At 40.9% G+C, this 12,500-nt stretch overlaps 2 protein-coding genes across 9 annotated transcripts in view; both read left to right on the top strand.

The window, feature by feature from the left end:
* Positions 1-8,248, top strand: part of LOC108269214 (coiled-coil domain-containing protein 136) — an 18,571-nt gene extending 10,323 nt beyond the window's left edge. For 2 of the 5 annotated variants that reach the window (XM_017474925.3, XM_017474926.3), the window contains exons 4-9: positions 194-370; positions 2,731-2,842; positions 2,925-3,153; positions 4,397-4,528; positions 5,655-5,760; positions 6,388-8,248. In XM_017474925.3, coding sequence (XP_017330414.1) covers positions 194-370; positions 2,731-2,842; positions 2,925-3,153; positions 4,397-4,528; positions 5,655-5,750 — 746 coding nt within the window. In that variant the 3' untranslated portion in view covers positions 5,751-5,760; positions 6,388-8,248. Of the gene's footprint in view, positions 1-193; positions 371-2,730; positions 2,843-2,924; positions 3,154-4,396; positions 4,529-5,654; positions 5,761-6,387 lie in introns of those variants that run through there. The other 3 variants (XR_001813436.3, XR_006982907.2, XR_006982906.2) reach the window with 3 other exon arrangements.
* Positions 8,249-11,013: 2,765 nt separating this feature from the next.
* LOC108269034 (filamin-C) overlaps positions 11,014-12,500 on the top strand; it is a 35,728-nt gene continuing 34,241 nt past the window's right edge. For all 4 annotated transcript variants that reach the window (XM_053682255.1, XM_053682254.1, XM_053682253.1 and 1 more), the window contains exon 1: positions 11,014-11,653. In XM_053682255.1, coding sequence (XP_053538230.1) covers positions 11,284-11,653 — 370 coding nt within the window. In that variant the 5' untranslated portion in view covers positions 11,014-11,283. The remainder of the gene's footprint in view (positions 11,654-12,500) is intronic.

The following is a 12,500-nucleotide window of genomic DNA, read 5'->3' as shown; positions in this document are numbered from 1 at the left end:
TTTCAGGTTTATAGTTCTCTCCCTCTCCATCCCTCTCCATCCCTTTCTCTCTCTCTCTCCCTCTCCCTCTCTCTCTCCCTTTCTCTCTCTCCCTCCCTCTGCCTCTCTCTCTCTCCCTCCCTCTCCCTCTCTCTCTCCCTCCCTCTCCCTCTCTCTCTCCCTCCCTCTCTCTCTCTCTTCTCTCTCTTTCCAGCCCAGCTGTGTTCAGTCCAGCAGGAGATGGAGGGAGCAGAGCAGCAGAAGTTGGAGCTGCAGGAGGAGGTGCTGACGCTCCAGCAGGCAGTGGAGGAGTACGAGCTCGAGACCGTCACACTGAGAGCCGAGATCGCAATGAAGAGTCAGAGGAGAGATGAAGACAGGAGGAGAGAGGGTGAGGAGGAGAGGTGGAGAGAGGAGAAGAGATGGAGAGAGGAGTGGAGATGGAGTGAGGAGGAGAGATGGAGAGAGGCAGAGAGATGGAGAGATGGAGAGAGGAGGAGAGATGGAGAGAGGAGGAGAGAGCAGGAGAGATGGAGAGAGGCGGAGAGATGGAGAGAGGCGGAGAGATGGAGAGAGGAGGAGAGATGGAGAGAGGCGGAGAGATGGAGAGAGGAGGAGAGATGGAGAGAGGAGGAGAGATGGAGAGAGGCGGAGAGATGGAGAGAGGAGGAGAGAGGAGGAGAGATGGAGAGAGGTGGAGAGATGGAGAGAGGTGGAGAGATGGAGAGAGGAGGAGAGATGGAGAGAGGAGGAGAGATGGAGAGAGGAGGAGAGAGGAGGAGAGAGGAGGAGAGAGGAGGAGAAGAGCTTATTTGGTTGACTTCCCTCGTGCCCCACCCTGCTCCACCCTGCTCCACCCTGCTTGCACGTTCCTGCCCTGCCTTGATTTAGCATAATTGAGGTTTTGACCAGATCTACTTTAATTGCACCTCACACAAGAAAATAATGGTCAGCCAATCAGAACTGAGTATCTCCAGGCTGTATAATAATAATAATGATGATGATGATGAAGGTGACATGCTATGAAGAAGTGTTCTAATGGATCATTTGTCCAGGAGAAAACACGAGTGTTCATTCGTCTCTCCTCTGTTTATTTTGTCTCATAAGGAGCGTGTGTTCCTCACCCCGCTGTGTGCGCTGATATCACCATGAAATGTACACACATGCTGCTGACTTCATCTCCAAAGCCGACCTCATGCTTAGCGTCCTGCAGCTAGAGACATAAATCATGACGCTTTTAATAAGAGGCGGAAGCCACTGGCATTACGAATGTGTGTGTGTGTGTGTGTGTGTTTGGGTGGGGGGTTAGGATGCCGAGAATGTGATGTCACTGTATTATTGGGAACACGACATCACACTCTGAGGAACCTGGAGAAACTTCATAGCCTGGTTTTCAGATGAAGAGTAAAACGTGTGTCAGCTGATGAGGTGTTTGGTATTCATGTATTTACGTTAGTGTTCTTCAGGCTTCCTTTTTTGGTCTTTTAGGTTAAAGGTCAAACAGTTTCCTAATAAACCTGCTGAAACACTGTGTGCCGGTGATCAGGATCAGACTTTAGCTCATGACTCATATTCTTGTGTTAAGTAATCCACTACCAGAACTAGAGACTGAGACACACTGCTGCATGAACCTTGTATCTGGACAGTTTTGTGCGTATTGTGACACACACACACACACACACACACACACACACACACACACACACACACACACACACACACACACACACACACACACACACACACACACACACAGGCAGAACCATTGCTGTTTCCTATTAAAAAAAAATAATAATTCAAGTCCATAATCACACTTCCCCTTCCCCAACTTTTTCCTTCAAACCTGACAAAACGTATTCTTCTGTCTTCCCTTTGTGTGATTGGACTTTGATTGGATGACGTGTGCTTAGTCAGTTTACTTCTAGAATCTCATCTAAAAGCATTTTGGGGAAAAAAGACAATTGAAATGATAGTATTAGTATTATCCAGGATGTAATCCACATCATTCAGTTTATTGTATTTCACGGGCAGGGTTGCCAGGGTGACAGTTTCTAAGCCAAATTGTCCTTGCTATGGACCAAGATTGGATTTTTTTGGCTAGTTTAAAAATAGACCATGGCTGACAAGATCTCCTCATATAGAAAATAATATAAATGAAATCTATTCCGTGTCTGGAGTGGATAATGTTTGGTACCAGGTGATGATAAAAAGTCAAATTACATATACATCAAATTGTTTCTTACACAAAAACTGAGAAAAAGAAAACAAATCCCTTTTCCAAACGTCGAACCTCGAACCTCCAAACGTCGAAGGAAGGCATGCATAAAACTCTCTTCTGGCACCTGGGTGGTGGAATGAACTTCCCCTAGATATCTGAACAGCTGAGTCCCTGGCAGTCTTCAAACGACGACTGAAGACCTACCTCTTTCTGAAGTACATAAATTAACAAAATAATTGTGTTGTCTGTGTACTTTTCTGACTATAGTACCTCCCAACAGAGTTTTTAGACTGATGGTACTCTTAGTCCGTGACCTAGTGACCAGTATGTTCTGTCAGTCACTCTGGATAATGGCGTCTGCCGTAAATGTAAATGTAAATGTAAGGAGACTGACAGATGATCTAATCTGTTTATGTGGATAATTCTAAGACTCTGGATGTAAAAAAAATCTACCTGGTGTAGGTCCAGGTGACTGAATTGTTGAGTTACCCAGTGTCTATTAAATAAGAATGAATGAATGGTTGTTTTATCAGGTGATGTGGAACAGCTGAAGAAGGAGTTTGCCATTCTGAAGTCAGAGTGTGAGACCCTGAAGAAGGTCAACAGTAAACTGGGAGAGAGACTACAGGTGCTGCAGAGGACAAGGTAAAAAAACACTCATGCAGACTCACCAGTGTAACTCAAGCTGTTCTCCATGTTTTAATAAGCTTTTTCTTATTTTGAGCAGTTCAAGTGGTGTGGAAGTTGAAGAAAAGGAGGATGGAGGGATTCAGACGAATATAATTGGGGGATCAGGTTCCACCTGCAGATTGGTGGACGTTTGTATTCAGAAGAATATTTCCTTTGATGGAAAGCCACTCACACCCACCAGTTTGAGCTCAGGGTTCTCAGACAGTCTCTCCTTGAGAGAGCAGCTCAAACAAGCTGAGGAGAGAGCAGAACAACTGCAGAGGCAGGTATGCTGGAGTGGATTGGTGGGGGCAGGTACAGTGGGGTGGTTAGCTGGGGCAGGTAAATTGAGGTGGACAGGTTGGGGCAGGTATGCTGGTATGGACAGGCTGGGACATGTATGCTGGGGTGGATAGACTGGGGCAGGTACTCTGGCATGGACAGACTGGGGCAGGAACACTTGGTGGCATATACTGGGGCAGGTACACTGGGGTGGATAGGATGGTTAGGTATGCTGAGATGGATCAGCTGGGGCAACTATGCCTGAGTGGCTGGACTAGGAATGGTGTACTTAAGCAAGAGGGTTAAGATTAGAAACTCTGTGGTATAGGGGTATGCTGTGATAGATATTTTGGGGTGGTGAGGCGCAGGCAGGTACTCTGGGTGGATACATTTGGACAAATATGCTTTGGTAGGTATGCTTACACAGGTATGCTGGTATCTCGGGAAAGTACCCTGGGGCTGATGCTTTGAGACCGGGAGATGGATATGTATGCAGGAGCAAATAGACTAGACAAGAATGTTGGGGTGGATATGCTGGGGCAGATACACAGGTAGACTGGGAAATTAAAAGTACATTTGGAGTGGTGAGAAGGGTTAGTATAACTTGGGCAAATATCCTGGGATAGGTATGCAGGAATAGATAGATTTGGGTAGATACTCTGAGTATATACTGGTATATGTGTATTATATGAATTACAGCAGAGTGGACAAGCTAGGATAGGCTAAGCGTAGACACCAGAGGGTATCTTTCCAACGTAGCTGCATACCTATCCACCCCAACATACCCTAGGCTGAAGGTACTCTATGAGGCAGGTCAACTGGAATATACTGTAGACAGAGCTGTATCAGATAAACTCTGGGCCTGATAGGCTAGGGCAAGTAGAAATAGTAAGACAGACTGGTTGTAAGGCTGAAATAGACCTATTGGAGCAGATCCACTGGAAGAAGCGTGCTGGAGTGGATATACTGTGGTATTTATGGGTTAATTGGGCTCTGGCAGGTACACTGGAGCATGTAGGCTTAGACACGTACTTGGGGTGGATACACTGAGACATGTATGCTAGGATAGGTCAGCTTGTTGCTGCTATTGATACAGGAACAGGTACCCTGAGGTATGTACAGTATACTGGGGCAGGTGTGATGATGTGGAAGCAGGTACACTAGGACAGGCACCATGCTGAACATTGTGGCAGACAGACTATTTTTCATCTGTATTATGTGCTTTGCATGTTTTTGCTGTGATGGCAGTGTGATGGTGTGCGGACTGAGCTGAGGGAGCTACAGAACCTGTTTGAGACCAGTCAGAAGGAGCGGGATGAGCTGGAGCTGGAGCTTCTGCGCTGTAGGGAGGAGCTAGAGAAACTCACAGAGGAGAGACAGGTGGGACGGAGTCTACCAAAACCTCTAAGGCTGGGTTTCTACAGGAGTCTAACTATGAAGCACCAAGATGGCTCTTGCGTATACCTTACATTCATTCAGCACATCAATTCTGCACATCCGAAAAAAATTACCACGATACGTGCATGTGGTGCAGTACCATAACGTAAATAGTGGGGGCAGTATAGCACAGTGTGCATCATGTCCATTACAGAAAAAAGAAAATAAAGTTTTGCCGTATATGTACTATTATACATTATGGTTTTGAGCATTAACCAATTTCCCTTAAGGTTGGGATTTGAATTTAAATAACCTCTCATGTAGCCTACAAATCACTGAAAAGTGGATCTACTAGATCTGTGTTGCTCAATCTTGATCATGAAGTACCCCTGATATCTGTGTTAATCTTCCAGATGTATAAAAAGCACACAGGTAACCTAATATTTAACCTCCAACTATCGAACCTCCACCACAATCTGAAGCTTAGCTGACAGTACTGTTACTTTCCAAATGTGTCGTCACACCATAGCATAGAAGCTAGGAAGTGCTCAGTGGTTAAGGTTTTGGGCTACTGATCAGGAGGTTGTGATCTCAGACCCTCGGCTGCTTGGTTGTGTCCTGTCTCAATATGTCACTTTTAATAAAAGCATCAGCAAAATGTAAATGTAAATCCACCTCTAACCTTCAGCACCCCTCCACCAATCGCTAACCTCCAACTTATAACCTTAAACATCAAACCTCCCACCTCCAAAGTCACCATTTGGATCTCCAACGTCACCATTTCTACTCAAATAACCTGAAACTTTAAATGATTTATCAAAGCCTCACGAGATTAATCGGAAACAATAGAGCAGTGGATTTGATGCACATGACTAACTTCAGGTCATTTCTGGTACTGAATATACACCTGGACGAATCAGCGTTGTAGGTGTTTATTAATGATTATTCATATCACATTACTCATAAAAGTTGAACTCGGTGTCTGTTTCTCATTTCAGTCACCTTCACCTTCATGATGGTTTCATAAGGAGATCTGTATTTATGTGTGTGTTTTTGTTGTTGCTTCACGCTTCATTCATGCCTTAATTTGTTTTCTCTCTCCCATCCCATCTCTTCATCACACCTTCAGTTCTGCACTGAGTCTGCTGTTCTTTCACTGCCTTTCTTAGGAATGATCGTCATCATGGCAGTTCTGTGGTGCTGGTGGTCTGAGCTCGCATCCTGAACAGCAGCAGGTACAACAAGGCCTTTTATTTACACATACAGTGTGTTCCAGCGATGTTGTGTGTATAGGGAGCTAAGCATGGGGCTTGTTGGAGAGCGTTAGCTTTACCGCTCAGTTGCCCCTCTGAGCTAATTGAGTTAGTCGCATGTTTTTGGTGTGTCCTTCTGTTTCAACAAACACAGTGGACCTGTCATACTTGTCACTGCAGAAATCATTCCACAGTTAACTAACACAGCTTATTTAGCAATCGTATAAAGCTATCTAGCTATGTTTGAACTAGCTATGTGCTATATATCTATCTGCTATAATTGGCTAGTTATCAGTTTTAAAGATTCAGCTATCTGTTGTAATTAACTGGGTATATGTTTAACTAGCTATCCATCTATTTTAACTATCTAGCTAGCTTTCTGTTGTAAATATCCAGCTATCTATTTTAGCTAGCCAGCTATGTTCAGTGAACAGTAATACTAGCTGTATTCAGGGAAGCTGAGAATGATGGCAAATTATTTACGATGTATGAGGACACTGAGGGACGTGTTCTCTGACGAGGTTCATTCTCGGTGAGTAAAGAAGCGTCGAACGATGGATGGCTCACACGCACTCATGGAATGAAGGGAATTTTGTTTGTGTGTTTCAGGGAGTTAAAATGGAGTCTGTGGATGTGAGAGCGGTAACGGTAGAGGTGTCGATCTCTTTATATTTGTTTCATTTTGGACCTTTTGACCCACAGACAGCTGATCATTTGACCTTTTGACCTTCTCCACGACAACAGGGCCGTTTGGGCTTTGGGCTCTTTGACTCTTTATCGATCAAAAGAACAAAATGTGATTAGTGATTATTATTATTATTATTATTATTATTATTATTATTATTATTATTATTATTATTGCAACTTTCTTTAAACATTTTTTACAAAAGTTCTTTACTAACAGATTTATATATGGCTTGGATTCTAATTTATTATATCAGCTGTATGTTTTGTGAAGACATTAATTTATTCAGCTATTTATCTTAAGTATTGTTGTGTTGTATAAATCGATCTGTTATATAGTGTAATGTGTTTTTAAGTTGTTTAGTTTAGCATTAGCAAAAAACCCCAAAACAACAACAACAACAGGAGCCAGAGGTAAAATCATTGACGCTAGCGTTCCTGTATAGTTCTTTATTAGAACATCGTCATTAGAACATTCATCTCAAACACTAGCACGCACAGACTCGGGTCTAACATTGAATGGAGTGTTTATACAGGAGTGTGTTTTACCCATAATGCACAAGAAGTGGCCAGCGCTCACAAGCAGGAAGTAAGAAACAGGAAGTAAACACGAAGCCTCAGTAATGATGTGCCCATGAACACAGAAGCAGCTTCTAAAGACGTCAGAAAGAGAAATACTGTCGTCATGTAGTTCTGTAAAAAACAAACAAAAAATGGATCTTTAAGCGTCTCTCTCTCTCTGTGTGTGTGTGTGTGTGTGTGTGTGTGTGTGTGTGTGTGTGTGTGTGTGTTTATTACTGATTACTGATTTATTTTCCTCTAACAGTTTGATTCCTTTTAAACCACATCACGTCACCAACAATTTAAATAAATAAGCTGTAATAAAACAGGGGTCAAAACTTTTGAGTGGCAGTGTGCAGTATATTCAACAAAATATGTAAATAGAAAAAAGGTACTATAATGCACTATAAATAAAAATAATAGTTTTGTATATATTTTAATCAATATTATTGATGTGGTTGCTAGATTTGCACATTATAAGCATTAAATATTATTTAAAATACCAGGTTATGAAATACTCGTGGCTTTGAAGTTGTTCAGGTACGAAAAGTTTGACAAATCGTGATTTAAAAAAATAAATAAAATAAAAAACAGAGATTTAAATTGGGTTTGTGATAAATTCCCAGGATTTAATGTCATAATAAAAGAGAGCATTGAAGTGAAGTGGATGTGATGATCACGTTAAAGAGGTCAGAGGAATCATTTACACGTCTTATAAAACTCAGTAAGAATCATCATCTCTGGCAGGATAGATAAACATTAACGATCTGATTATTTCTTATTTATTCATCGCATTATTTTTTCCCCTCTTTAAATAAATAAACTTGTGGGACTGATGGAATATTATTTGGCTGTGAGGTTTGGAGACTTTCTGCCTCTTTCTGCTCCTTTATAACAGAGACTAAAACTCAGATTCATTTTTTTTGCTTATCTTTTGTGAAGTATTGTTTATGATTTACATTTTATATTGTAAGAATGTTTATTTACATTGCATTACTCTCAGTGGAATATCTTACATGGTAATAAATATCGTTTTAACATTGTTAATATTGATAGATTTGTATATGAGCGTGTTTTAGCTGAAGCAGTTGCGTTCGGTCGGAGCTGTACGGTGATTTTGTGGAGTTTTGTGCGTTGTGTAGATTGTAGTTGAAAATAACACAAAACAAATCCATCAGAAGAGTCAAAGAAAAGTAAAATAAAGCAATATTCTACTTTACACCAACCAACATGAGCACCTCTTCTCCTTTCTATATATATATATATTTGTCTCTTTATAAACTTTTGTCACATCAATAAATAAAGACCATTGTTCATTTTGAGTTGTGTATTTTATTGTGCTGTGTATAACACATGATTGTCTACGACTCCACCGTTATTAAAATGCTGATTGTAAGATTGAAGTTTGCGTTATATCTCTGATGGTGATGTAGGATTAGCTGTAGTTTAGCGTTAGCACTCAGGAGAGTTATTAGTGTTTAGTAAAGATTATAATAATTGATCATTTCTCAGTAAACGTTGTTCAGCACGTCAGTGAGGAGTTTATCCGCTCACCAGCTCGACCCGGAAGTGTGTGTTAACTACGTCACACACAAGGTTAGGAGTGTGTACTGGAAAGTTCTAGCCGTTTGTACAGTTCCTGATGTCCAGATCGTTCATAAACTCCGACATGCTGTGAGTAAATCTGTCCCACGAGGAGCAAGACCGGTTCTGACCCGAACATCATCATCATCAGATCTTTTTAAAGCATGAACGTTCCTCAAGATGCCGTAATTAGGTCTTCAGAGACGAGTTGAATCACACACCACAAACCTCAACGTTCTGTCGGTTCTCCAGCGTCTCTGTTTATCCTCGTTCTCCAGTTACACGCTACGCTCTCTGTTCTTTCTGGGATTCAGGTTCACAATATCCATTACACTTTCTACTGAAGTTTCTACGTGTACACAGTCTGAGCAATTAAACCATCAAATATTCATTTTCACTGCAAAAATATTTCAGTTGTGTATAATATTCTCTGTTACAGATTCTGACCAAATATACGATTCTGAAACATATTTCTGTGCATTTTTATTCATTAATTTTAAAATAGTCGTTCTGTTGGCTGATCTTTTTTTTTTTCAAATTTTAAGCTTTTATTTCTAGAAAGAAGCAAAAATATCTGTGTGTGAGAGAGAGACAGAGAGACATGTGTTCAGTGTGTGTGTGTGTGTGTGTGTGTGTGTGTGTGTTGGGGGGGGGGGATGTATGTGTGTGTGTGTGTGTGTGTGTGTGTGGTTTATTAATAACTCTACAGACTGTGAGTGGACCCGGCGATTTTCCCAGCAGTCTGACGGAGTCTCCGGTTTATTCTCCTGTCCTGCGTCATGATGTCATGGTTTAAGATAACGATGCTGATGCGTCACTTCCGGAGACGTGATGTCACTGACACAAGTAAACCATAATGACTCTCAGCTGTAACTTTACCTCCTTACATACAGAATGATTCTGTGAGGTTTAATGCCACTGAGTCCGGCGCTTTATTTAGTCCCTTTAACTCTTGAGAATAAATAACATGAACAATGTGACATTTACCAAAACAGTGTGAATAAAACATCTGCAACATCAACTGAAAAGCTCTTCCCTGTAACACAGTCAGGTTTTATTTATAAATACTTAAATATTTATAAATAAATATAAGTACTTTCTACACAGAGCTGGACATTTCACTCAGTTACAGAAATCCTCAGCAGCTGATCGGATGCTCATTTGTGCTTAAAGTCATCACAATTTTATTGTATTATCCAGGATATATTTTTCATATTTTGTGCAATATTGGACTTCAAAAAAGTGTGATGTAAAAAAATAAATAAATAAAAGAACGCAGCAAGTAAATTAATTACTAATTACTTTTACACTAAATTAAAATGCTTTAATATAATAATAATATAATGTAATAATAATAATAATAATAATAATAATAATAATAATAATAATAATATTTAAATGAAAAAGCTAGTGAAGATTATCCGAGTAAATGTGACTATAAGCAGCTCAGGTTCAGGTGAGAGGGAGAGGAATGTTTTATTTTAAATATTAGAACCATTTATATTGGTATCGATGGGATTCGATTATTTTCAGTGAATCAGATCACCGATAAGAGTCGACTCGTTCAGCTCCCAGACCGATTCTTTTTTCTAAACCCAAAAGTGTTTGATGTTTTGACGTGTGATTGTGTTTATTTGTGTGACTGTGGATGAGAATAATTCAGGAAACAGTGATGTTCTTGTGCTGCTGAGTCTGAGCTTCATTAACATTAATTTCCATTTCTCCTGATAACTGATCACCCTCCATAACACACACACACACACACACACACACACACACACACACACACACACACACAGATGTTGAAAAGAGATTTCAAAATGATATTAATTGACACTCATATTTGTGAATCGACTCAGTGTTCACTCAAAAGAGTCGACTCCTGACATCACGACTCCTTCGCTCCTGAAGAAAAATTGTGAAGTTCCATATGTACACAATAAACTCTGTATTATTTTTTTCTGTCAGATTGTATGACTGCAATAAATAAATGATTTAATTGATCATTCTGACTTACCAAGCTTCACATTATTTATTTATTTGTTTGTTTGTTTGTTTGTTGCAGCAGCTAAATTATGCAATTATTTGCGTGAGTTACTGCTGACCAGAAGGTTATAAGATCTTTATAATAATAATAATAATAATAATAATAATAATAATAGTAATAATTGTTCAGCTGCTTTGAGGAGCACAGACAGACAGACAGACAGACAGACAGGTTTCCCAACAGCCCATTTTGGTGAGTGTAAAAATAGAGTGCATTGTCCCGTGTGTGTGTGTGTGTGTGTGTGTGTGTGTGTGTGTTCAGAAATGTGTTCATCATCATGCATGTGTCCTTGTGCATTCCTGCGGTGTGAGGCGCGCGCTCTCCGCCCTGTATAAAGCCGCGCGCCTCCTCCATTCACCCTCATTATCGCACACACGCGCTGCGCTGAGTCTCTCACGCTCTCATTTATCACAGACACCGTCTTCTTCTTCTTCTTCTTCAGCCCATTATTAAGGAGCAACTACATTCAACACGAGCACGAGAATTAAAACACACACACACACACACACACACACACACACGGTTAGTTGCAGTGTAAAGTTCAGCATATTCACTCCGCTCTTCACGTCCGCGCGCGACAAGTCTTTTTCCGCACTCAGGTATAAAAGCACGCGCAGAACAGCGGGAAGATGACGAGCCACCAGATCCAGCAGGAGGAGAACCGGACCTGGCCCGACACGGACCTCGGCTTCGAGGAGGAGGACGAGATGCCTTCAGCGGAGAAGGACCTGGCCGAGGACGCGCCGTGGAAGAAGATCCAGCAGAACACCTTCACCAGGTGGTTCAACGAGCACCTGAAGTGCATCAACAAGACGGTGACGGATCTGCAGCGCGACCTGGGCGACGGCCTGAAGCTCATCGCCCTGCTCGAGGTGCTGAGCCAGAAGAAGATGTACCGCAAACACCACGTCAGGCCCAACTTCAGGCAGATGAAGCTGGAGAACGTCTCCGTGGCGCTCGAGTTCCTGGAGCGGGAGCACATCAAACTCGTCTCCATCGGTACCTTCTGCTTCTGCTTCTGTCTGGGTTTTAACGAAAGGCTGCTAGTGAAGTGTTTATGAACTTATGACGTCACATATCCTCTAACTTTAACTTACTAATTACAGTTAATCTCAACGTGTTATTAAACAAAATCCTCTTATGAGCACACACCAACATCTAACACCACATACTGACCCTGTAAGGGTGCGAATACTTACTGATTAGATCTAAAGGGAAATTATTCAGAAAATAATAATAATAATAATAATAATAATAATAATAATAATAATAACAATAATAATAATAATAATGATGATGATGATGATGATGATAATAATAATGCATTTTATTTATACTTTCCATTTGAGGCAAATCTCAAAGTTTTACAAAATAAAAGTAGAAGACTAACTATAAAACTGCGAAAATATCTGAAAATGATTAATAATAAATGATAATAATAATTAAACATATAAAAAATTAAAAAGATACCAAAACAGACAGTGAAATAAATTCAGTGTTTTCTCTTGGTCATTTAACTTTGTTATATAACAGGTCGAGGGGGCGTGGCCAGGTAAATAAATGACTTGGATCACTAAGGGGGCGGGGTCTGATGGATGAGTGCCGTGAGGGGGAGGGGCCAGGGGAATTAAGAGAACAAGACAGTTATTCAGTCCTGGTAATATTTACATTACTTTCAGTAGATGAACTATGACATAGTTTACTGTGATACTGAGATCTCCTCATCAGATCTCCTCATCAGATCTCCTCATCAGATCTCCTCATCAGATCTCCTCATCAGATCTCTGAGCTCTAATAATGAATAATGTGAGTGTGATGGGGTAAATGTGGCGTGTTATTGCCCCTC

The sequence above is a fragment of the Ictalurus punctatus genome, chromosome 8 (genome assembly GCF_001660625.3).
Source record: "Ictalurus punctatus breed USDA103 chromosome 8, Coco_2.0, whole genome shotgun sequence".
Taxonomy (NCBI): Eukaryota; Metazoa; Chordata; class Actinopteri; order Siluriformes; family Ictaluridae; genus Ictalurus; species Ictalurus punctatus.
Note: the sequence above shows the minus strand (reverse complement) of the source record. Positions and strands in the feature narration are given on the sequence as shown.